This window comes from Mugil cephalus, chromosome 17, assembly GCF_022458985.1.
Source record: "Mugil cephalus isolate CIBA_MC_2020 chromosome 17, CIBA_Mcephalus_1.1, whole genome shotgun sequence".
In the NCBI taxonomy this organism is placed as follows: domain Eukaryota; kingdom Metazoa; phylum Chordata; class Actinopteri; order Mugiliformes; family Mugilidae; genus Mugil; species Mugil cephalus.
The window spans coordinates 3,201,213-3,226,827 of NC_061786.1; the positions used below are offsets into that span (position 1 = coordinate 3,201,213).

The 25,615-nt window shown below is 40.0% G+C and overlaps 3 protein-coding genes across 7 annotated transcripts; 2 read left to right on the forward strand and 1 right to left on the reverse strand.

Moving 5' to 3' along the window:
* The first annotated feature begins 483 nt into the window (after positions 1–483).
* Positions 484–5,397, forward strand: odc1 (ornithine decarboxylase 1). Its single transcript, XM_047611254.1, has 11 exons — positions 484–643; positions 1,475–1,623; positions 1,841–1,978; positions 2,219–2,392; positions 2,539–2,711; positions 2,812–3,028; positions 3,109–3,192; positions 3,319–3,481; positions 3,599–3,714; positions 3,807–4,021; positions 4,145–5,397. The coding sequence occupies exons 3-11, from the start codon at positions 1,877–1,879 to the stop codon at positions 4,281–4,283; spliced, it is 1,383 nt and encodes a 460-aa protein (XP_047467210.1). The 5' UTR covers positions 484–643; positions 1,475–1,623; positions 1,841–1,876; the 3' UTR covers positions 4,284–5,397.
* Positions 4,949–13,740, reverse strand: LOC125023789 (G-protein coupled receptor family C group 6 member A-like). The gene is made up of 6 exons (XM_047611302.1): positions 13,568–13,740; positions 13,162–13,474; positions 12,199–13,002; positions 11,167–11,379; positions 10,969–11,086; positions 4,949–9,585 (listed from the first exon to the last, which is right to left on the reverse strand). Exons 1-6 carry the CDS (start codon positions 13,738–13,740, stop codon positions 8,666–8,668), a joined length of 2,541 nt encoding a protein of 846 aa, XP_047467258.1. The 3' UTR covers positions 4,949–8,665.
* Positions 13,741–15,356: 1,616 nt separating this feature from the next.
* On the forward strand, positions 15,357–25,472 carry LOC125023162 (matrilin-3-like). 5 transcript variants are annotated; one of them, XM_047610223.1, is made up of 13 exons: positions 15,357–15,751; positions 16,161–16,868; positions 19,027–19,146; positions 19,591–19,710; positions 20,236–20,355; positions 20,520–20,639; positions 22,210–22,329; positions 22,515–22,634; positions 22,822–22,947; positions 23,043–23,162; positions 24,113–24,214; positions 24,434–25,021; positions 25,074–25,472. In XM_047610223.1, the coding sequence occupies exons 1-12, from the start codon at positions 15,457–15,459 to the stop codon at positions 24,484–24,486; spliced, it is 2,124 nt and encodes a 707-aa protein (XP_047466179.1). In that variant the 5' UTR covers positions 15,357–15,456; the 3' UTR covers positions 24,487–25,021; positions 25,074–25,472. The 5 variants fall into 5 exon arrangements, with proteins under 5 accessions (XP_047466179.1, XP_047466182.1, XP_047466181.1 ...); XM_047610226.1 differs by having other exon boundaries at positions 16,161–16,739; XM_047610225.1 differs by lacking the exon at positions 23,043–23,162.
* The last annotated feature ends 143 nt before the right edge of the window (positions 25,473–25,615 follow it).

The following is a 25,615-nucleotide window of genomic DNA, read 5'->3' on the forward strand; positions in this document are numbered from 1 at the left end:
TGAATTAGGCCTAGGTTCTGTTCTTGTATAATTTTCCTCTACTAGTTTTTCTTTTATAAAACTCTGGACTGCTGGCATTTACTTTTCTTTTCCATTTCTTAAAGAGTCAGATACACATTTTTATTTACTTATTTATTTAGTGAACTACAAAAACCCTGCCTAAGTACAGGCCAAGTTCCCGCATTAAAAGTCCAAACTAGGGTTGGACGCTCCCATGGGTTCTGGTTTGCTGATGTGCCGTGTCTGTCACGTTTTCGCCACAATGCAGTGACTTACGTTTTGGTTTTGCATACATAAAAGGACACTTAGATCTGACTGCATACCTTTAATCATTTCGTGCGCTGCCCTTGCACAGCGGAGCTCGAGCTCTCTTTCCCACCATGTGGATGAGGTGACGAGACTAAACCGGTTCCTACGTGGATGGGAGGCCGGTTTCAGCTGGCTGCGTTTCCGGGGCAACGGGTGCCCTATAAATACAGCCAGGCTCTGTAACCGGCTTCCACTCGAGTTTCAGGCCTGGTAGAGAGAGGATACACTCCACGGCAGCGAACTTCATTGTGAAAGAGAACTCCTTCCCTTTTTTCTTTTTTTAAATCCCAGCTTTTGGGTTTAATGGACAAACTCTTTGTAAATGCTTTTTAAGGTAAGGACCTTTCAACGACTTATAACTAACATTTTAGCTTTAATGCGTGTCAAATTAACATTAGCTAGCAAGCTGCTTTCGTTGCGGCGGCTTTCAAAGAACAAAGAAAATTTTAGACTTCCTGTGTCATTGTAGCTGAAGCGTCGGTTAATTTCAAAATTAACTGACGCTTCGATTACGACCGATTACCAATCACTCCTACGTGGCCGCTATGACAGCCGGCCGATTAAAATGCTAGCCTTTATGATCTTATTGTTTTAACCTTGGTAACCAACCGTCAGGAAGTCGGAATCTCAAGAGACATTTTAATGGTTTATAGACTTGTATGTGATGACGTTATGTTAAAGGACGCTTCAGAATTAAATTTTAGTTCAGACAAACCGCGTTAATAGTAACTTTAAATGCTAAGTCGCCTCATGGCACGAGCCTCCGAGCGGAACCGGTATAACTGACGTAGGTCGGATTTGTTGGCCACTGATTGGTTCGTTTTCATGCCACTTTTCGGCGGTAGGGCGGTTCCTCTTGTAATTGGATTAAATCTTGACTCGGCGGGCCTTAGATACTTGGGGCCCTTTGAACGACTTGTTAATGTGCAGTAGGTGTCAAGTTGTCATGACGGTTGTAAAACGGATCTCCGTTGAAGAGATTAGGTACATTACACCGAAGTCTCCAGCTTTTAACTCGAGTGTAATTTCGAAACGTGCATCAATTCACTGTAATTAAGCAGAACATCTGTGTATTGCAACAGTAACTGGCTTATTTCCTGACTTTACTTTATCTCCCAGTAAACATGCATTTTTTTTTTTTTAACTTAATATTTTCTGTTTACAGAATCCTCACTCTAGGAAATCGCACACTGGCTACTCTTCAGGCCCTGGCCTTGAGTCATATTTAAAGGGGTTTAATTTCACTGGTGAACCACCTTGGCTTCTCTGCACCTGAGAAAAGGCGACTCCAAATTTCATCTCTTTCATATCCAAGTAAGTGTCTCACTATCTGCACGTTGATTAAATGCTGCTTTGTTATCCCGGCAAATCATCAGATAATACTGTAACAAGCATCCTGACCATAATCTGAATTTCTTTCTGTGGGTGTTTCCTGTGATAATAAAGTAATAACGTGGTAATCAAAGAAACAACAGTGTCTGTGTTCTCAAAGCTGGATGAAATCTCATGTGTGCCTCCCTCCCCTTTTCAGTTTACTTGTGACCAATCAAAAGGAACTTTTGTGACCATGAACACTACCGCATCCTCAGAGTTTGACTTCTCTTTCCTTGAGGAGGGTTTCTCTGCTCGGGACATTGTTGAGCAGAAGATCAATGAGTCATCCATGACGGTAAGCATCCTGTGCTGGCATTGTTTAAGGGAGACACTCATGACTGTTGTTGGGTAGTGAATGTCAACAGGATGACACTGAAATCCTACACTCTTGGCCAGCTTCTTTCCCCTGACCAAGAGTGTAAATAATGGTCACCTTTGTACCAATTTTACAAACACTATGCAGGTTATTGTTGTATGTGTCATGTATTGACTAATTATTATTTTTCTAACATGTATAATGGGATATTTGTTACAGGATGACAGGGATGCCTTCTATGTCTGTGACCTGGGAGACGTTGTAAAGAAGCACTTGCGCTGGGCAAGGGCACTGCCTCGCATCACTCCTTTCTATGCTGTCAAATGCAACGACAGCCGGGCTGTAGTTATGACGCTGGCATCCCTGGGAACTGGCTTTGACTGTGCAAGCAAGGTGCGTTTTGGAAGCTTTTCATATCACTGGCTGTACTCAGATAACGCCATACAAAGCCCTTTTTAAGATTAGCTGAAATTGTGTTGGCAGCTCGTATTTTCAAATTGGCACTGTTTTTGCTGACTGTTGGCATTGTCGCCCTGTAGACGGAGATTCAGCTGGTCCAGTCTCTGGGAGTGGATCCAAGCAGAATCATCTATGCCAACCCCTGCAAGCAAGTTTCTCAGATAAAGTATGCATCTGCAAATGGGGTCCAGATGATGACCTTTGATAGCGAAGTGGAGCTGAAGAAAGTGGCCCGCTGCCATGACAAGGCCAAGTAAGACTTGCTAACCACATAGATTTTTACATTTTTAAGTCTGTCATTTCTACATTGTCTTTAGTTCTTTTCATTAACTCCATTTCCGTTCTGTGCCCAGGCTGGTGCTGCGTATTGCCACGGATGACTCGAAGGCAGTGTGTCGTCTGAGCGTTAAGTTTGGGGCTCCACTCAAAGCTTGTCGAGGTCTCCTGGAGCAGGCTAAGCAACTGGGACTGGACGTGATTGGTGTCAGCTTCCATGTTGGCAGCGGCTGCACTGACCCTGAGACGTACACCCAGGCTATTGCAGATGCTCGCTGTGTCTTTGATATTGGGGTGAGTTGTGATTGGAAAGCATATGCACCTTTATCATTTCATCTGGCAAAGTAATCTATAGTATATGTTATGACCTGTAGGATGAGCTGGGCTTCAATATGGATCTCTTGGACATCGGAGGTGGTTTTCCTGGTTCAGAAGACACTGAACTTAAGTTCGAAGAGGTATGTTTTGTTTTTCTTAGAATGTGGTAAACACAGTATGTTTGTTCATTTAGCCAGAGTATCATCTGTACTAACAAGTAATCAAGCCTGATATTGAGTCATTGTTTTTTGTTTTTTCCATTGTAGATCACAGCAGTAATCAACCCAGCCCTTGATAAGTATTTCCCTGCTGATGCTGGCGTGAAGATAATTGCTGAGCCAGGACGCTTCTATGTGGCCTCTGCTTATACGCTGGTTGTGAACATCATTGCCAAGAAGGTCATCATGGATGACGAGTCGGCCTCTGATGGTAACAGACTTAAAAAAAACATTACATGAGATTTTATGTTTTTTTATTTTTTGTTTTGTTTTTTTTTAAATCTAGTGTTGCTCAGCAGTGAAATGATTTCTTTCCCTTCCCCTACAGAGGAAGACGAAGTAGTTAGTGACAGGACCCTGATGTACTATGTCAACGATGGAGTGTATGGATCCTTCAACTGCATTCTCTATGACCATGCTCACTGTTTGCCAACGCTGCACAAGGTCAGTAAAATGATGGATGTCTTCTTATTCTGGATGGCTGCAAGAAGGATCTAAAGTCACCAAATGTTTTGCTTTTCCCCTGTTGTTAATAGAAGCCAAAGCCAGATGAGGTCATGTATCCCTGCAGTATCTGGGGTCCAACATGTGATGGACTGGACCGCATTGTGGAGCAGTGTAACCTGCCTGAGCTGCAGGAGGGCGACTGGTTGGTTTTTGAGAACATGGGTGCCTACACCGTGGCTGCCTCCTCCACGTTCAACGGCTTCCAAAGACCTGATATTCACTATGTCATGTCCCGCCCGGCATGGTGAGTCTATGCCACAGAAGATGAAAAGGCTTCATAACGGCTTGCTTAGGGAAGTTTTAATAACACGTAGTGCTCTGAGAATCTAACTTACACTTCTATTGTTTCTTTTTTTTTTTTCTCCAGGCAACAAGTGCAGCAGATCTATTCCCAGGGCATGCCAGCCCTTGCAGAGGCATCTAGCCTCTTTGAAGTGCCAGCCTGCTGTGGCCGTGAGAGCAGCTTGGACATGCCCACCAAGCCCTGCCAGGCCCATGTGGTTTAAACATGTAGTACAATGCATCAATGCTCTTCAGTTCTAGCGTACTGGAGAAGGCTCTCTTCAAGTTTATTTTTAGTTTATTTTCTTCTCAAAATGTACGTTACATTTTCAAGGCCAGTTACTTGACCGGAGAATGAGAGGGACATGATGTTGCACAACTTTCTGTGTTCTGTATGGAAGCCGGCATCTACCCCTAATGAAGCGAGGCTAAATCACACTCTGAACGTGTCTGTGGGTTTCAGGCAGAGTGTTACAGGGTGACTCTGTTTAAAATAGTAGCTGCAATCTTTCTGCCTTAATATTGGGACATGGCTTATCACTGGAAATTTTTTTTGCTAAACTGGACTAGTGTAGGGGAAACCATAACCTTTCAAAACACATCCCAAAATGTCACTGAAGGTTTCCTGTCTCCAAAGAGACAGGAACTGAAACGGTGGCAGAGGTGACTCTTAATTTAATAAACAACCAATACCTGCAGATTCATTACCTAAAGGAAACCGCAAGAGGAGTCAGTTTATTGTTGAATCATTCAAGGCCCTGTTAACTGCTCATGTCACATCACCGAGTAACTTGCAAAGAGGTGGATGGGGGGGGTGATTTAATTCCTCAAAATGGCTGCTATGTTAATTTATCTTTTCCATGAGCTCTGCTTCTCTACAGAACCTCTCAAGTGTTAATCCTTAAGATGCTAACATGTCAAGAAACATATTTATTGACTAATATTCATGTAATTGTTATTATTCAGCGACTTTGTTCTGTCAAAGTGTCTCTGTCTATGGATGTGACCTCCTGTGTAACCATACTCTGCATGGGAACGCACCATGCAGGTCTGTTATCCAGACTTTACAGGAGCCACTGAAGACAAATCTTAAAGATTAACACTTAAAACACAGGGACTCAAAAACAGACTGCACCTCTCCTCTTCTCCTATCTTATTTTATTTTATGTTTTGTAACTTGTAGAATGCAAAGTTTTTGTGATATTAATAAGCAGTGTTTAATCATACATTTGAAATGGATATGGAAGAGATGGGATTGCAAATTCATAATGCTTTCCTATGGAAACTTTTAAAGTTTTGTATTTTTTTAATAAAGAAAAGTTAAGGTGCCGAGCCAAATGATCTGTGTTGTGAGTTTCATACAAGTCAGAAAATATATCACTGAAAATGGACCATACATTTCATACATGTGTGTATATATATTTTGGACATGGCTTTCAGGTAGATGTTACTTAGACATGTTACAATTATCTGGACCAGACCAGACACCTGGCATCTGTGGGTTGACCCACAGGGGCCCCTCCCCTCAACCCATAGGACCCAAAGGCCCCCAACGACAACATTCTGCTACCAGACACCACAGGAAAGACCCGTGTCAATTCTCTGATGAGTCACAGCTGTTTTAGAGGCACAAGGGAGACCTATACATGCTAGGAAGGTCATTTGTTTCAGCTCATCTTCCATACCGCTTAATTGTCACTAGGTTCGCGGGGGTTTCTGGAGCCTATCCCAGCTGGCATCAGGCGGGAGGCGAGGTACAGCCTATCGCAGGGCTGGTCATTTGTTTGCCTGATCAGTATTGCAAAACCAATTCAGAAATGCTCCAAGAGCTCCATCTAGTGGCTGAATAAAGAAACGTTTTTATCAACAAAATATACTTACTTCAGTTTTGTACCATTCTTTGTACTTACAGTTAGCAGAAGTTTTTAGGGCTCCACTCTGTGTTTGGAATGTAAATAATCTGTGACATCAAAGACAGTTTTTGCTTTTCTGAATTTTAATGAATGAAATTTGAAACATATACATCTAAGTAACATTTTTTTCCCTGAAAGAAAGTTAATTACTCATTGGTTGCAGTGCATCCATAGTTCTATTTCTGCCGTAGAATTAAGAGTTCTTCTCACTTTATTGTTCCAAATAAAGTCAACTTCGATCATCATATTAAGGGCATTCAAATAATGATGATAACAACAAAAGTGTGATTCCTGCAGCCTTAGCAGCCCTTTCCATGACTGTGCTTGAACTGTGTGTGTTTATCTTTGGTCATGTGCAAAGTTGATGTTCAGTGTTGGGAACAAGAACTTAACCTTGTGTTTATTTCTACTACTTCGTTTAAGTTCACGTAGACAGTGGATTACGTTCAGACCACATATTGTATTTGGACAACGCTTCACCTTTTCCTCCCATTGGCCAAAGTGAAGCTATTTTCCTGGGGAAACGGGCGGCGCCATTTTGCAACTTTGGAGCCAGAGTCTGCACAGTACAGTTGGAGAGTGGAGTTATTTTTTTCCCCTACTCTCACAGCCCTAGTTACTGCAGTGGTTGACATGGCAACTGGTAGTCATCATGAGGCCACAACCTGTTTCAAATAACTAATAGTGATGTGACGTTCACAAGTGAGTCAGTTGAGATGGCGCTTGTGATCTATACTACATCCAGCCACTAGAGGGAGCATGGTACTTGCCTTGGCTTCACTTTTGAGGAGCTGTTCTGCCACCCATTTTTATACAATCTATGATTTGGACGTAATGCAACATAGAGTATTTTAAGTCCTGCTGATTTATCGACACTCTGCTTCATTATGTCACACAACAGTTAACTGCTAGCATCCTTCTTAAGAAACACAGACATAGCTCTGCAGATCATCAGATCTAATTTCACATGCACGCAACTAAGCGTATATAAGTAATGTTTCTAAATATAATATGGAAATACAATGCTTTAACATCACACTGAAGGTTAGCTAGCCTCTGGCTGAAAGTCATAATTCTGAAAAATATAATAACAATAAACTAAAGATAGCAGGTGGTGTGTGCATAATTAAAGTTACTGAATTATGCACAAACACTTAAGAAGCAATGGTCCTCAGAGAACATCTATACAGACAAAAGCCTTAACTAAGATGCTAATCATGATTGTGTTATGTGTTGTTATGTTATAAAGATGGAGTAGCGGCAGAAGAACAGTGATAAATCAGACAAAGCTGCATATCATTTTTCTTTTCCAATGTCTTTAATGAGTTTCATTCCAATGACAAATACAATAATCTTGTGTAGTACATAAGTATTAAAACCTTTTGAATAAATACGACCACATACACCTCCCTCTTTCTGCTTTTCATTCTGCTATCTCTCCTACTCTAAGATGTCAAATACATATAAAAAATAATGAAAGAAAGAAAAGAAAAGAAAAATCTAAATAAATAAACATATAAGATATATCTTAATAAAAATGAATGGGATTCATCCCTTTGACCTTTTAGTTTCTTTTTAGATAACCTAGTCTGCATGTTCCTCTTAGGATCTCGACCTTATTTGCCCTTTTAATTAATTCATTAAATGGTTTCCAGGTTTCCTACTTTCCTCAGTTTATTTTTTTAATCAAAGTTTTAGTCTCTATATTAACACACAATGTGCAATGTTCAGCATTATGCACCTCACTTTTCTTCCAGCAAAGACCTGTACTTCTTCAAAGCCACCTATTCAACAGAGAAAAAGAACAGCGCCCTCATCAGGTAATGACTCTCTTTGCTTTGAAAACTAAAAAATACACCCATTCTTAATCACACCTAAAGTTAATCTTGAACACATATTTCTGTGCATTCACATACATAAAAAGAAGTTGTTCATCGTGTCTGAGTTAATCCATGTATGTGACTCTTTTATTCACATATGAAGTAGACAATAGGCACTATTTACAAATTGATCCAGATGAAAAGACGCTCACATTATCTAGCCAAACACCTTTACTTTAGTCCTATTTAAAATGTTTTCTGAACTGTAGTTCTGTACATCAAAGTGTCGCACAAGTTGAATACAAAACACAAATAAAAAAAGAAATTGTAGTAATGAACTAAAATAGGTTTTCACAATACAACACAACGGGTCTTTGGGACAGGGCATCAATTTAAATTCAGGGATTTAAAGGATTTAAAAGAGATTTAAAGAGCTTTATAGGATTTATAAAAGCAAGCAAATTTAACAATCACACACAATAATAAATAAGTGGGTCTTAAGTTTTGATTTGAATATATAATATTTAAGACCAACTCATCAGCCACCGGACAGCTACTTTCCTGGGAGCGTAGAGACCATGTGGACATATACACATTTATTAGGTTCTTAAATGAGAAGGTTAAAAGGAGAACCTTAAAATCTGCTCTAAACTGAATAGAAAGCTAATGAAGAGAGGCCAGCACTAGTGTAATGTGACCAAATCTGGATGACCCGGTGCTGCAGCAGTCTGAACCATCTGAAAGCCATGGGATATTTTCTTGGGCAACCCCGACAAAAGGATGTGTTGGACTTAGCTCAGGTCTAGTCAAGCTATCTGTGGTGTGACAGTGGAAAACAGGTACTTTTGTGCAATTAACTGTTACCAGGGAGAATTATGATTTCACCACAGCAATGCCTTTATTCTCATAATGCTTCTTTATGTAGTCAGTAATGGCATTCTGATCATTGAGTTCTTTCCTGAAGAGCATGATGTAACACTTGGGGGCCAAGTGACAGCCCAGGATACTGAAACAGGAAATAAGAATGGCTGCAGCTTGAATAGCTGGCGTGTACTTCCCTTTCAAAGTGAGATAAAGTGGGAGGAAGATAAGCCAAATGATTAAAAACAGCAGCATACTGATGGTGATTAAAGCTGCATTTTTATATAAATCCGGCAACTGTCTACCTTTGTAAGCAAAGATGAAACAAATAAGTCCCAAGAAAGCGTTATAGGCTACCATGGACATGAAGAACGTTTGGTCTGACGTACATTGGTGCAGGATTGTTCTATCTGTTTCCTCCTCATGAACATATGGTGGTTCTAAGACCAGCCATAACACAGACAAGATTACCTGGCCCCCAGTGACAGTGACCACCACAGCCAAAGGCTGATTAATCTTCTTCATCCAGGACTCTACTGTCAGGCCAAAGTTGAAAGCCACCCATATCTGAAGCAAGTTGGCCAGAATGCAGGACATGCAGAGGGAAAAGGCAATGCCAAAGCCAGGTAGGCATACCATGCAAGATTCCCGAGTGGGTTTGCCCATGAAGCTAAATATAAAGCTGAAGCCGGCGAACAGGGACAAAAGCTCCACGCAGCACAAGTACCCTCCAACCGCCTTCACAACAGGAGTTTTAAAATGGATTCCAAACACAACAACAAACACAGTGGTAACAACTATACCAACCGATGCCGAACAACACAAAATGATGGAGAAGGCATCTGACCAACGGAGATATTCGTCGTTCTTTTTATGGCAGACCTGTTTGTCAGTTGAATAGTGCTTTTCACCACAGCTCTTACACTCTGCACCTGTAGGGATGTAAGCAAAGACAAGCAATTATGTGTGAGGACAGAAAGAACTACGTTGTTGCTTATTCATCCTGAAGAATAAACTTTTGAGAAAGATCACCTGAGAACAGCACGGTCATGAGCCAAGAAGTCAAGCAGTATTTGCAAAAGTATGCAAAACTGAATTGGCACATCATATTTAATGTGGCATTAATGAATACAGGAGTTTAAATCTTTACCGTGTAGTCCTTTTAACTTGTAATAACAGCAAAGACATCTATTACCCCAAATGTAATTTAGAATTCCATGGCTTTCGCAACACTTGATGTGAACAATTTTATCATGGTTCATTGAATTCAACGGTGCAAGAGTAAGTTTGGTTATAACACACATGGTGGCAGTATCATCAAAGACACATCCTCATCTAAGTTTCGTAACTGTATGAAAGTTATTAGAGGGAAGTGGGTGGATGAAAAAGTGTTATATTGAAAATAATTTCAACAGATTACAAACTGGCATCTAAACATTTTCTCAAAGGCTGACAGTTAGCTCCAGCTGAAATACAGAATCTAAATTTTGGATGTACAACTTCGAAAAATACTAATATTATGTATAATCACCATCAAGAACAACTGTTAACTATTTAAAAGTAATTTGTCTGTATTTACTACTTACAAAATCTTGGATATTAAAAACAGAATTGTTATTTTGCTGAAATGATTCACCAACCTTTTCCTAACCAGCTATTTTCCTAACATAGTTCCCTGGTACAGTTTTGTGTTATATAATCACTGACAGTTATTGTATTAATTACATAAAGTATTGCAATTTGTGTCATTTTGAAACTAAGATTATTGTGTCTTAAACCAAAAAAACAAAAAAAACAAAAAAGAAAACAATAGCCATGTTCTGGATTCACGACATTTTACTCATAAAAGAAACACTGACTGGTCTTTTATCTAAATTTGACTACAAAAGTGTAAAATCTATGTAAACAGTGTGACATGTATGTTTAAATTTGAAGACACTATGTTTGAGTTTGGCATGAAATGTGTTTCTGTCTTAGTTATGATTCACAGCTGATAGCTAGAAGGACTAATATGTCGGAGTCTAAATTCTTATAGTTTAGCTCAGTATCGAGGCCGAGGCGTTAGTGTTACAGTATCACTTAAGTCTCAGTCTGTCCCCTAAATAAAAGAAACAAAACAGCTTTTTAAACATTAAAAATAAAAGTAAATGAATAGTATTATTTTAGATCTCAAATTGGTTCGTCTAAATATCTATTTTAACAGTTTGTAAGTACATTTAGTGGTAAACTAAGCTACAGGAAGAATTACTTCTCCTTTTTATGCTCTGTTCTAATAACATGGAAGAAAACAGTGGTAAAAGAAAAAAAAAACTTACCGTTACCAGGGGAAATGTGATTAGTTTCACATGGAATACATTCCATACAACATTTTTTATTTCCCGTTTTCAACTGAAATCCTGGATCACACGTTTTGGAGCAGTTGTAAGCAGTTACCTTTGAAAGACACGACCGTCAGTACATGATATTCAAAAATTATTCTGGTAAATAAACTAAATGTAAAAACTGAATCTCACCGTCACAGAATTCATGCTGTCATTCAGATGTTCTGGGACACTGATTCTTCCATTTGGGCTGTATTCCCCAATGGTATTTATTTTTGCGCCCTGTTTAGATTCAGACACATTCCAGTACACAATGTCATATCCCAAGCTGGGGTCTCCATGATCGTCAAAGAATATTTGTGTGTTGTCCACAGTGAAGTTGACTTTCTGGATTGCCCTGAGAAGCTGTGGAGCATAATGCCAACAAAGCCAAATTAATATAAAATTTAAATGTTTGTTTGTTTTTTTATTTTATTTACTTATTTTTGATCCATTCCTAATCAGTTTTTGTGATGTGGCACTGTCCCGCTATGGGAACATTCACATGGATGTCAGGACCAAACATTTCCCAGTGGAACACTGTATTATAATGAATCTGTGGTTTTAATGCTGTGGCTGATGGGAGTGCATTATGTTGATCTAATATTTCAAAAAGGACATTGTAACTTTTTTTTTTTTCAGGAATATTTCAACCTTTTAAGAAGTGAACTTAGTCACTGTCTTTATTATTAGATGAAGAATACTTTCAGCTTGTTAAGCAACACACTGTAACCTTTTGGTGGGGGAAGAATTAATTTTCTGATGTGCTACAGGTTTGAAATTGTGAAGGGTACTGGTACCCAGCCTATCAAATGTAGATGGAGCTTACATATTGGGACATGCTGCTGTTTACCGATCTGTTATAGCTGGTCTACTGACACTGAATCTGTGCATCTGTGCAATGGCTAATTTCAAATTGTAACACCATTCAAAGTTCTTCTCCTCTCTATTGGCTGCTTAGTGTGTCACAGTGCATTTTGGATCCTCTTCCTCTTTCGGTGACAATGGTGTAAATAAATAAATACTCCTTTCACAGCACAGAGACTTTCTAAATTGGAAGCCAACTACTAGTAGCCAAACACTTGATGGAGCAAGAAACAAGGGAGTCTAAAAAACCTAACCCCACCTAAAGTACTTGTCGCACAAGCAATGCAACTTTATGTCAGCAAGATATTTGCTCTGTACCTCAAAGGCAGTGAAGTTGGAGTGACGTTGGCACTGTTGGTGATTACATTTTAGCAAGTCTTTGAGACCCTCAACAATGACGTTGACAGCTAAATAGACGCTGTAGGACTCATCTTGGTCAATGTAAGAGGTTAAGCAGCTTAGGTTCAGACATGTCCCTGATCCCATTTGGTCGTTGGTCAGCGAGCAGTTCTTTCTTCTGTCCTCCTCAGACTGATTTGGGCAAAGTGTAATTCCAGATTGGAAACTGGTACTGTTTGTTCCATTAAACAGTGAGGTGACGTAGTCTTCAAAACCGGGCACCTCGTGCTTCTTGAAGATAAATCCGAAAACTTGCCCAGCCAACTGAATGTCAGGCAATGAAGAGACCTTTGCAGAATTGGACCATGTATCACTGGCAATCCAAGTTCTATTGAGTTTTTCTTTAATTGCTTCTTGTATTATGATTTCAACGTTGGTGTCCTTTGTGAACATGATAATGACCTCAGCTGAGGAGTTTGCAATCTTTCCCATTAGGTCTTCCAGCTCTTCACGGGTAGACGTTTTGTTTTGGTCAAAGTCACCTTTCAAAATCTCAACAAAGTCAATGCAGATATGTCTGTCATTGAAGTAGCTCACAAGGCTATCACTTCCATACTTCCCATACTCATCACTACTTCCCACAATGGCCACTGATTTCCAGTTAAATTCATCCACTAGTTTAGCAATGCCCAGGGTCTGATGTTTATCACTGGGTACTGTTCGCAGGAAAGTGGGAAACTTTAACTTTCTGCTGAGCAGCTCACTGGTTGATGCAAAACTAATCTGCAAAAGACAGGAGCAAAGTTATAAAATGGTTCTGCACATATTTTGCATAATTGTATTTCCAAAGAAGATTTGATTTCGTTCTGATCCAACCCTGACATTTTATGTGTGTTTCTGACTGTAGTTAGAAGGACAATGTCAAATATAGGAAAGACAAACCTGGGGAACTGATGACAGAGCAAGAATTCGTGCAACAGCTATTGATACTTCAGAATACCTTTCGCCAATCACTGCCTTGGTTTCGGGTTCAGCAAAGGCAGACTGAATCATTTCAGGCAGTAAACAGCTCTGAGGGTCTGACTGGTTCTTCAGCAGCTGGAGCGCTGCTTTGATGGCAAGGCTGACATCTCCACAAGTGTCATAGATATCATATCCTAGGGTGATATTGGGTAAATCCCTGGGTGTGCGCTGGTTTATTTTGGTAATGGCATATATCATCACATGGGTGCGTAGGAACATTTGAATATCAAACCTGCAAAAATAAGTAAATAAATAAAAGACAGATAGCCCATGACATTTTCAAATTATTATCATAATTTCATATTTTTGTTAAGGTTGCACTTACCTACTACAGGTAATCACCACTTCAGGCCCTTCGCTTCTGTTGCTTTGTAAGTGAATAGGGAAAAGTCCTCCAATGATGATGTCACCAGCAGAGTATTCATGGAGACTATTCTGTCCAAAACATGAGTGAAATACTCCCAGGCTGCTGATGAATAACCACAGAGAGAAGAACATTGTGGATGTATGTCTGTAAATCACTAGTACGGTATGCATTCATTTGTTCTTCTCAAATGTGTGAACTAGTTCCTGGATGGCAGCCTTTATATGACTTCCCCTTGTGAAAAATGGGACTGGATCATTTGCATTAAGCAGGTAGAGTCTGTCACTGCCTCTTATTAACATTTTCAAAACATTGCACAGGCATGGAATCATCCAGGCGCTTTGAATCCCTCATACAAAAGGACTCATTCACAGTTACGTGTATTCCATAATGCGATGTCATCCAGCTCAGTTGATAAACTGGTTTAACAAGGGCAGGTTGCTGTATTTGACTGCATTTTGAATAATGTCCAGTTCTGTATACAAACCCTGACCTATTCATTCAAAATAAAATAATTTATATTTTGTTTCACCCAGTTTCATACCATTCATTTTGATACCACCGCTACATGTAGATACCATATTAAACATGTAAAGAACAAATAAGGTCAAATGCATTTGCATCAAAATGCATCAAAATGTCAACTAAGAAAGAATCACAGGACTTGATTAATTTGCAAAAAGTCCTGACAATAATGCACCCAATAGTTTATCAAATCAAGTCAAACTTTATTTATATAAACACACACACCCATTTACACACTAAAATTTGTTAATGATACATGGCGGGACACTGAGGCGCGTTCCAGCCCCTTGACCACAGGGGCATCACCGCAAAGATCACCCCAACCCAGGCAGAGAGGTGGACTCCATACCTAAGGACGAAGGAGCCAAACAGGGACAGGAACAGCCCCAAGTCTGGCAGGCCCCCACCAGGAAACACTGGAGAACTAAGAGTCTAAAACAGCAAACAGTGGTAATAAATGTTTTTTTTTTTTTTTTTTTTTTTTTTTTTTTTTAATTAAAGTAAATAAATAAGTTAAAACACCCTTTATCCAGTAAAAATATGTTATAAAAGTAAAAAAAAATAAACTCTTGGATTTTCAAATCAGTCAATCTAAAACAGTGGAATAAAGGTATTTAAAGGTAGGTATGTAGCCATGTAAAACACTAATAACGTAAATAAAAATCAAATGTGATAAAACACAATTAGGAAGAATTAATGTGATAAGTAATGTAAAAACCTGATTAGAAAACATGAGTCTTGAGCCTCCTTTTAAAACAGTATCTGTTCTAATCAAGACATAGTTTAGCTGATTAAAAACACTTTACTTAAAAATAGTAAGTTGGAAACAGGTCTGTAATTAAAAATCTTGGGGTCTGACTTACTCTTCTTCAGAAGAGTAATGTTTTGAAGGTAATTTAAAATATTTAAAATCTGTTCCTCAAAGAATTCACAAAATGTTTCTGAAAGTGATGTGGGAATAGGACCTAAAAGGCAGGCTGGGTGGCTGGGTGCAGTGGTCTGCAAAGTCGTCGATTGATGGTGAGGAAAAGCACTTTGGGTTTTTTATAGTCTTTAATGAGAATGCAACTTTAATATTTCATCATATATTTTAACTTGGACAAATAGGATACCCCCATTTAGCTGAATAAGACAAAACTAGTGAGGGTGCTGCTCGCACTGATTCTGGATTAAACGTCTCTGGATTGGCCCTCTGCCCGCTCCCCCACGCTTTATGTGCAGTGGGCTAGATCATATAAATAGGGTGCATTCAGCCGTAGAAGGTGGACACTCAGACGCCCGGACCACAGAAAACCCTACTTCACGCAGGCAAGGTGACTTCAGTGATGTGGAGACTGGTCTTTTTCTTTGGCGTCCTGGCACCGGGGACGCTGGGAATTCTCCCGCACGCTCGGTCGCAGCGCACGCGGATTCATTCAGCTGGTCTAAACCCGCGCGTGCCCCCGAAGGTCAAGCCAATTTTATATGAGCGATTGGAAGATATTAGATCTGCCGAGCAGGTCTCCGACGATCTGCCGAGTGCTGAAACTTTGCAGGGTGGTGGTTACGGCGTGCGTGGCTTTCAACAGGCTGGTGCCAACAACTATCTGTCACAGGAAGGACAGAGGACTGACAGTGGAGGTAGGTTTGTGGATGCTATGTGTTATATAGTGTCATGTGTCTCCATGTGTCATATACATGGCATGCTGTGTGTGATATGTGCCAGCCAGTCTTCTGTTGTCAGTGTTTGTGTCTGTGTGTATTTGCATGTGCCTGTATACATGTACCAGATTTTGTCATGATATCCTATTTAAATCACATATTTTCAGATTTTGGTCTTTAGTCTCTTAACACTAATTAACACAGCCTGTGGCTTCCCAGTTTATAGTTAAAACGGGAACAAAGGTGGGGAAAAGCATGTGCTTAAAGTCATTAAGATTAAGACTTGTGTTCCCCTGTTTAATAATTCATTGTCATCCCAAAAACTAAATAAATGCACCTGCAAATGTATTAAAATGTCTTTTTTTTTCATTTTTGTTTCATTTTGCAGGAGCAACAGGGTCCAAATGCAGAAATCGACCAATAGACCTGGTCTTCATCATAGACAGCTCCCGCAGTGTACGCCCCGCTGAGTTTGAAAAGGCCAAGGAGTTCCTGCAAGACATGGTGGACAGCCTGGCCATTGGCCTAGATGCCACTCGCGTCGGCCTTGTCAATTACGCCAGCACGGTGCAGATCGAGTTTTTTCTCAAGAAGTACGCCGACAAGTCTTCCCTGAAGAAGGCGCTGGCCCGCGTTGAGCCCCTCGCTTCAGGCACCATGACGGGCATGGCCATCAAGACGGCCATGGAGAAAGCTTTCACCGTGGAGGCGGGGGCCCGAGCTGGTTCAGCGAGCATCGCCAAGGTGGCCATCATCGTGACAGACGGGAGGCCCCAGGACAGGGTGGAGGAAGTGTCAGCGGCGGCACGAGCGTCTGGCATCGAGATCTATGCAGTGGGAGTAGACAGAGCTGATATGGCTTCCCTCCGGCTCATGGCCAGCCAACCACTGGATGACCATGTCTTCTATGTGGAGACTTACGGTGTCATAGAGAAGCTCACTTCCAAATTTAGGGAAACCTTGTGCGGTAAGGATGATGATAATGGGAGCGCAGATGTTCCAATAGATGCCGGAATTGATGATTACAATCTAGACCTAGATGGCAGGAAGCACAATAATGGATTAAATAATGAAAGTGACGATAAAGGAAACAACGGTATGTCAGATCTGTTTCTATTCACCTGTGATGATATGGGCAGCACCATACAGGGAGTCTCCACTTTAAAGGCACTGGTCCTCTTCTTTGGTCTTAAGAACAAGGGCAAGGTAACAAGGGATTTACCATCACTTGTTCTGTGCAGGTTTCCTACAAAAAAGTGCAAAGTGCATTAATGCATTCAGCATTAAACATGAATTATTAGTTATATACTAACCAACATAAAGAAGAAGACAAACCTCTGATCACTAGTTGATCTGCTCATTCAAATCTACACACCTGAATCCTTTAAAATGGTTGAAACCCAACATGATGCTGTCTATACTTTTCACAGTGAGCGCTCCGCAGCTTGATCTTCACTCGCTGCACTGCATTCTGTGCCTTAGGCTGCATGCCCTGCTCAGTTACCTGAAGTTGTGCTATGCTGGTCCCCTGTTTTGGCTTCTACAGTGTCTCACAGAACATTAACAGCCATTTATCATGCAAGCAACTGGATTAACATAACATAAAGGTTAACTTTGGCTAAAATGTATTTTTGGATACAGATTGGCTCAGTTTTGGGGGGTGAATTTGATTATTTGCTTTTCTTCCAAGATTTAGATGATACAGTTTCACACCCACATCCTACTCAGTATGAAGCTAGACTCAGCAGTCCATTAGCTTAGCATAGCTCACACAGCTTACTTGGCTCTGTCCAAACCTTTAAACCAGCACCTTTAAAGTTTAATAGGCTCACGTAGTCCGTTTTACAAACGACAACTCTACTGTAGTATAATGACTAACATGTAGAGAAAAGGGACAAGTGATGTGAATTGTTCACACATTTTTGCTAACTGTACATCCAGCCCATTTACTCATGTCGTGGCAAATTTGTGTGACATCAGAGACTGGAATGGTTTTAAATCAAAGGTGCATTTAGAAGACTTTGTCGTCTGCGTAGAACCCAAAACATCTCAGTAGGATTTTTTTGTTTTTACTAATATTTTCCATTCCCTCGCAGCGTCTTTTGATGCACCTTGCAAAATGTATATACATTCCTATTTGTACAGGGAGGTTGACTGAAAATTGTCACATTCCAGTGCTGAAGCATTTGGGACTTATGAACCCTGAGTGTGAAGTTTTTCAGTGAATGAATCCAGTAGTCTGATTAGCAGTCTTTTCAAGAGTGCACCACCCACAGTTGCATCCAGGACCACAGTCACAGGTTTAGTCATAGCACTAGCCAGTGCAAGCATACAGTTATGGCTCTATTCTACTAATCAGGGCAAATGCATATAAGGAACTGCTATACTATAGTGGCTGTGAAGTACAGTCCACAAGTACATATGGGAGGAGATTGGGGTGGATGGTCGGGACAGTCCATCCTGTTTTAAAACTTAAGTAAATGTTTCTCTTAACCTCTGAAGTATTATAGCAGGACAATGAAGGTCTTCCAGCTTTACCAAAATATCTATTCTAAGTAAAACCACGATCTAAGCAACTTGTTTTTGTCCTGAGGCATAGCTTGCCAGTAACAACATATGTGGTTGAAATGGCTGCTAAGAGGGAATGCAAAAGTATTTCAATGAGAAAAAAAAAAACTAAACAATTCCACTGTCTTAGTAAAGTTCCTCTATAAAGAAAGAGGATTCAGTTTCTCAAATGTCTGGTACCACCTAAGGTTACATTTGCTAATCTTGCAGCATTTTCCCTGTTTTCAAACTTACTGCATGCAAATTGAATGGCTTCAAGTCATGCGCGCTAAAAAGCTTGCTTTTAAATGACAGTTTGAGGAGTGACTTCAACCATCCTCTGTGTTTCACTGAGTTCAACTTCTGTCTCACCACAGCAATGGTGACAGTACTGAAAACGTGTAAAGACTCTGAAAGAGTATTGCCTTCAGTAGATGTTTTGTTCGGATTTTATGTGTTTGACAGGTTACGTACATTGAACAACATGTGTAACAACTGAATATGCCTCTTTTCCCCAAATAACCCCAACACAAAACACTATGAATCACCAATAATCACCTGTAGTTGAAGCACAGAGATTATCCAGACTAACCTGCATGCATCACATTGCATTCATTTTACATTTTACTGACATTGAATTAACCAGAAATCATTGATTTCAGTAGCCTTACTATAAGCCAATCAGACGCTGGAGTGTTTCTTTTCAGGTTCTGATGCATGTCTTCAGGGACACGATTGCCAGCATATCTGTGTCAGCAGTGGCAGTTCATACACCTGCAAGTGTCGCTCAGGCTACATCTTGAACCCAGACATGAAAACATGCTCACGTAAGTATCTTTGTCATTATTTTTATATCCATTGTATCACTGTCCAAAATACACAGTGTGGGTTTTGGAAATGATTGAATTACTACTGACAAAAAATTAGGAATGGGTAAAATTATAGTTTGACTGGATCTGGCTTAATCTTAATCTGAAAATATTTAAGTAAGAATTTCAAATAGAACTTTGAAATCCCAAGTTCATAAGCTGTTGAAACCCAAACTCAAGCTGATTAGGCACTTTGTGTTGTCGACTCACCACATACCATCTCTTGTTACTAATGTTTTGGGTTGGCCTAAATAGATTACAGCAGACACTGTTCAGCACAAAGCCTGAACTGAGAGTCCGGGCTGATGAATGGGACGAGCGCTAAGGGTTCACAAGGCCTCCTTAACTGTTATCTCAACACTGTAAACTGCATCAGTCAGATGTGGTAGTGTCTCTTTTCAGGATCAGATGTGTGTGCCCAGGGTCATGACTGCCAGCACATTTGTATCAACAGTGGGGACTCATACATCTGCCAGTGTCACACGGGCTATGTGTTGAATGTGGATCATAAAACATGCTCACGTAAGAACATGAATTTTCTCAGTAGAATATATTTTCCGCTTTTGAGACAAATGCCTTTATTGGTTTTCATAGAGAAGTTAAGGCATGACATGATCATAACACCTAGAAGGGCATAAATGAACAGAAGACAATGTAACTTGTAACTATAGTTCTTAAAGTTTGACTTCAGTAACATTTTATAGAGTCAGGTGAGCTCTCATATCTGAGTTGAGCCACTGACACAGATCAGTCATATGCTAGTTGAGAAACTACCAAGACACACAGAATGACTAAGAAGTGATGCAATAGAGCCACAAAACATCATAACTTTGCTACAAAGAAACACAAAGCCATAAGCCATACACAGTTTTATTTTGGAGGTGCGTTTACAAAAATGTTTGTGAAACTAAGCTACGGCGAAGGGGCAAATACATGTAGATGGTTATAGAAGTCTCACGCTTGCCTTGCATCATAGATATAACTTATTTGATTAGCTTCTTGAAATATGCAGTCCGGCTTTGTAGACGTAGAAGTATTTCTTTTCAGGTTCAGACATATGTGCCCATGGACACGATTGCCAGCACATTTGTGTCAGCAGTGATGACTCGTACACCTGCAAATGTCGAGTGGGATATGAGTTGAATGCAGACCAGAAAACATGCTCACGTAAGAACGACAACAGCTTTGTTGTCAGTTTTTTTTTGTCTTCTATTTTGCATGACTGAGAGGAGTTGCTTCATTTATATGCACTTTAAAAGAAACCACTGCCAGCCAGAAGCTCCATAATGACTTCCACAATAAGACCTGTTAGTCAGAGTTTTTCTTTTCAGGTTTGGGTACCTGTTCCCAGGGGCATGACTGCCAACATATGTGTCTCAGCACTGGTGATTCATACGTCTGCGAGTGTCAGACTGGATATGTTTTGAATGCAGACCAGAAAACATGTTCACGTAAGAGGCTGAACCTTTCTAGCAGTTTTGATGTCGGACACAGATATCCACAGACTGTATGCTTTTAGATGCACACAATCAGTAGAAACACATTGCAGCTGTTAGATTATTTTGCATAACTGCCCTGAAGCCTACTGCTTGGAATAAAAAACACTCTATCTTTGTGGTTATTCTATAAATGGGGAACTGATAGGTTGTTGATCCCAGCTACAGACGGTTACATATAGAAATATCTCTTTGCAGAATTGGACACATGTTCCCAGGGGCATGACTGCCAACACATTTGTGTCAAAAATGGGGACTCTTATGTCTGCAAATGGAGAAAAAGGGCTTTGTGTTGAATGCAGTCGGAACTTTTTTAAACTAATGTTTAAGCAGTTCTCTTTTGTTTTGTGTGGATTTGGAAGCGTGGAGTGTATGGATCAAGATTATCTGCAAGAAACGTACTAAAACAGCTGCGAAATAGAAAATAGCTGTGAAATAGAGGCTCTACTGGGTGCTTTTCGGTTGGCTGAAAGTTAACAGTTGATCAGCTTGCTGAGCTTGCTTTAACCTTTTAGTTGGATGTTAGTCTGTGGGTGCCCTCTGTATCAGCATTGTCTTTTATGCAGTCAGGCGTGGCACATGTTTCAGTACATTGTAGTATAGCACGCAAGTAGCAATTACTTGTTAAGAGTTCCGCAGACACACCAGTAACACTTCGCTTTTTTAACGTTTACTTAGGTGGCACTCGGCAGCTCAACCTTTGGGAGAGCAATGGTTGATTGAGTTAGGTAGTAAATGAAGAGAGGGAGCAGTGTTAGCAAGAACGGAGCAGTGATCCAGAGAAAGAAAACACGGCTTTCTTGTTCGGTGATGGTACTTATATTCTAAAACATATAGCACATGCACAACAATGCGTGACCCTGCAGGAAAACACTGTATCATTGAGCCCACCTCTCTCCACTTCCCTTAAACAAACGGTTACACTGACCTGCAATTACTTATCCATCCATATTAGAGGAAGAGAGATGGTACAGCAAGCTACTGTTCTCACACCATGTGCACTTTTATTGGCTAGGACCTACTGCAGTCATGCAAAAATGCTACAAAACTATCATGATGTGGGAGATGTTATAAAAAAAAAAGTATTCAGTGCTCGTGAGGGAAGAGTATCTAGTGCCACTCACTTTAGATTCAACCAAGATCTGGATTTGTTGTCTGTGTCAGATAATCTACAAATAAATTTAAAATAAAATTCCTCAGCAATGCTTACTAAGTGGGGACGTTAAAGCTTGCAAACATTTGGCTTGCACTTGTTTTTGCTTTGACTTTTTTTTGATGTGGTTTGACCCTATCTGACGTGCATCATTTGATGCATATGCCAAAAATGCAAGTTACCTGGTAGAGGAGATCTCACTGTAGTGGTAAAGGTTGGATTTCCGCCAGCACCCTTTGCTGCATGTCTGCTCCTTGCTGATTAAGACACAAAACCCCAAGTAAATAACTTTAAACAGAAGTGGAATCATGTTCCTGTCAACAAAGGAACGATCACGCAAATCATGTCTTATCACATGTGATCTCGTTTCAGGTTCAGATACATGTGCCCAGGGACATGACTGCCAGCACATTTGTGTCACCACTGATGACTCGTACATATGTAAATGTCAAATGGGATATGTGTTGAATAGTGACCAGAAAACCTGCTCACGTAAGAACCTGAACCTTTCTCCTACTTTGAGTATCTTGAGATTTTTTTAGACAAAAAGAACAGGATCACAGATTTCATGAACTTGATATTAGATGTGTTCATTCAGGGAGTTCACAGCATGCATGTCGCATCTTAACAGATGATCTAAGAATACGTAAAGCAGATGTGGAAGTGTTTCTTTTCAGGATCGGACATATGCGCCCACGGACATGATTGCCAGCAAATTTGTGTCAATACTGATGACTCTTATGTCTGTGAGTGTCAAGAGGGATATGTGTTGAATGCAGACTGGAAAACATGCTCACGTAAGAACTTGGACTTTATTCCTCTGTAGATATTTGTGGTCTCCACAGGGCTACTCATACTGAATGAAAGGTATAGGCCTCATCGCTTCTCTATTGATGGCACCTGTGATCAAGGGTTCTTCAAAAAGCCGTGCGACGTTGCTGATGTCATGTGTCACTGAGGTGCGAGCTTTTCCTTTCGTTTCAGGTTCAGGTTTAGATGCATGTGCCCAGGGAAATGACTGCCAGCACGTATGTCTCAGCAGTGGGAACTCATACACCTGCCAGTGTCAAGTGGGATACGTGCTGAACGCCGACAAGAAAACATGCTCGCGTAAGGAACCCCTTCCTCTCATATGCTGTTGTCCTAGACACATGGCCCGAGAGTTCGTTGAGCGTGTTACGACTTGAGTCAGCGTCTCTTTCCAGGTGCAGATGCTTGTGCTCAGGGACATGACTGCCAGCACATATGTGTCAGCAACGGTGATTCGTACAGCTGCCAGTGTCGAGCGGGATATGTGTTGAATACAGACGAGAAAACGTGTTCACGTAAGAATTTGCACCCTTTGTTCTTCAAAGGTCAGATAAATTAAGTATCTCATGTAGCTTGTGTGGTCACATTTGACATATTTGACATAACTACAGGTACAGCATTTTTTGCCCATGTTTAAGTAACATCTCAGTGGAGTTCTGTGTGTAACCCTGTTTCTGTGACTACAGGTCCATAGGGCTGCAACCCTGTGGCCTTACAGACCAGAACCATCCCCCAACAACCATGGTCAACCCTGAATACTGATCGGGGCTTTGCCATGTATTGTAGAGTCAAACATACAATATTGTGTATTTTAATATTAATTGCAAGCTACTTTTTGTCTTTTCTTCAGTCGTGAAAAAGTTGCAGCTAATTGTAACCAAGCCGACCAAGTCCAACGACAAGCAGGTCATCTACTGGTCGAGCACAATTTATAGAGCATAAAAATGAATCATCCTGGTTAAGGAGGGAGATAGTATTACACCATAAAATTGTGTTAGGAGCTAACTTTTGCTTGTGTTAGATGTAACTGTTGTGTCGTGCAATTATATCTTTTTCATTCATTTGTTGTTGCACATTCCCAGTTAAAGCTGCCCACTCCTGAGCTCAGTAAGTGCACTGGTGATTAGCTAGTTTGCTTGATTGAGTCATTTAATACATTTCCTGATCTCACTCACAAAAGAAAAAATCATGATGGCACTAATCTATGCTGCTACCTGTAGGTCAGTCAATAACCATAATGTATATGTTGGCATTTTTAAACCTTTAAAACTTTTAACTGAACTTAATTGCGCATGACATTGTCTCCAGTACGAACACTGAAAACCATATGTTGGAAATCTTGTGGCTTCAGCCGTTGATCCTGGAATAGGATCAGGAATGTCCTGCATCACTTTCTTCCACCAAGAGGACAAAAAACCCCACTCTCATTCTTTGATCTTTCTGCATTTATTTCTCGTTCTTTCAGAGGAAATGAGGAGTGAAATAACTCAGGATGCCTGCATGTGTGAAGCTCAGATTGTGTTCCAGAAAAAAGTACAGGCAACCATCCAGGAGCTGAACAGAAAGCATATCCTTTTCTTAACCCTGAAGATGACCGGGAATTTGAATTTGATATTTATTTTGATAATATTTGATAATATTTTAAAACTGTAATTATTATGCATCATTAGAAATACTACACAGTTGTACTACCTTGGTCAGACTGGGTGATATTATGTTTGTCTCCGGTTACTACATGTACTGACATAAATCACACACAGTTCTATTTCCTTGACTCTCTGTTCACTTGATGAACTTTCAGATAAAGTGAACTTGATCGAAGGTCAAAATCAATATTAACAACGGCAGTGGCATCAGAAGACATGCCATGGAGAAGCAGTGCACCCAGTTTTCTTGACCAGTGGAAGTCCATCCTTAACCTTTGAAATGTCTTATTGATTGACTGAAAATGTGTGTGGTATTGATTTATTGGATATTATTTTTCTATTATAAATGTGCTTTTCTGCTCTCACGAAACAGTCTGCTTACACTTCTCACAGGAAAGTCAGGCGTAACTCAAATATTTCCATATGCCTGTAAGATTAAAGGAACCTAGCCATAGTGTTCGGAGTCAAAACAATGTTAGATAATTTATAGATTTTTTATAGAGATGTGAAAACTAAATCATGTCAGTGAAAAACATTGAATGCTAATTAATAAATGTATCAATTCTTTTTGTATCACTTTCTTATTGTTCACATTTTTTAGAATGTTTTTTGACCAGTGCAGTGAGGTGTACTGTAGAACACAAAGACTCCAGTCGTAGCAATAATACAACAACTAAGCTCTTATGTAACAAGTGCACTGTGGGTCCAGCAGGTCTATAGCGCGTTATGTCACAGTGAATTACTTTAATCCTTTTCTTTCACACCTGAAATATTTCAAAGACTTTACCACCCAACGATTAGTAATGAATGTTTTGTTTGGTACACAAAGGTACACTTGTTTTGTGAAAAATGGGGATATAGTTCAAGGAGTTCAGGGGCTACTGGACTGCTTCAGTACTTTGCACAACTGGACAGTTTTTCTGACACAAATCCTGGCTATTTTTAATATAAAGTTTTGAGAATGTGGCACAGGGTTTTTTTTTTTTTTTTTTTTTCAGTACGATGCACAAATGTACTGTATTTTCTTCTTTGTTATAGCCATGGTGTCTTTGTGTAAACTGGAACTTGTATACATGACATATTTTGGTGCTTTGGTGCGTGATAGAACACAACTCTGTCTGTATATTTTATTTTAGAAATATGGCTTCAAATGGAAAATAAATATTCTGAAACAATGAATTTCAAATGTCTTTTGTATTGTGTATTTATTGTCTCACCAAATCACTTTCAATTTTTATATTGTTTGAAACATATCATATAGTGCTGTACATACTGGGAACTAGCCAGCCTAATCTAATGCAATTAAATTGATTAATGCTTCT

Coding starts and splice junctions, on each gene's coding strand:
- LOC125023162 (XM_047610223.1), top strand. CDS start 15,457: ATGTGGAGACTGGTCTTTTTCTTTGGCGTCCTGGCACCGGGGACGCTG. Junction 15,752..16,160: donor ACAGAGGACTGACAGTGGAG/GTAGGTTTGTGG, acceptor TTCATTTTGCAG/GAGCAACAGGGTCCAAATGC. Junction 24,215..24,433: donor CCAGGAGCTGAACAGAAAGC/ATATCCTTTTCT, acceptor CTCTCTGTTCAC/TTGATGAACTTTCAGATAAA.
- LOC125023789 (XM_047611302.1), bottom strand. CDS start 13,740: ATGTTCTTCTCTCTGTGGTTATTCATCAGCAGCCTGGGAGTATTTCAC. Junction 13,475..13,567: donor GTGGTGATTACCTGTAGTAG/GTAAGTGCAACC, acceptor TTATTTTTGCAG/GTTTGATATTCAAATGTTCC. Junction 11,087..11,166: donor ACAGCATGAATTCTGTGACG/GTGAGATTCAGT, acceptor TGTCTTTCAAAG/GTAACTGCTTACAACTGCTC.
- odc1 (XM_047611254.1), top strand. CDS start 1,877: ATGAACACTACCGCATCCTCAGAGTTTGACTTCTCTTTCCTTGAGGAG. Junction 1,979..2,218: donor TCAATGAGTCATCCATGACG/GTAAGCATCCTG, acceptor TATTTGTTACAG/GATGACAGGGATGCCTTCTA. Junction 4,022..4,144: donor GTCATGTCCCGCCCGGCATG/GTGAGTCTATGC, acceptor TTTTTTCTCCAG/GCAACAAGTGCAGCAGATCT.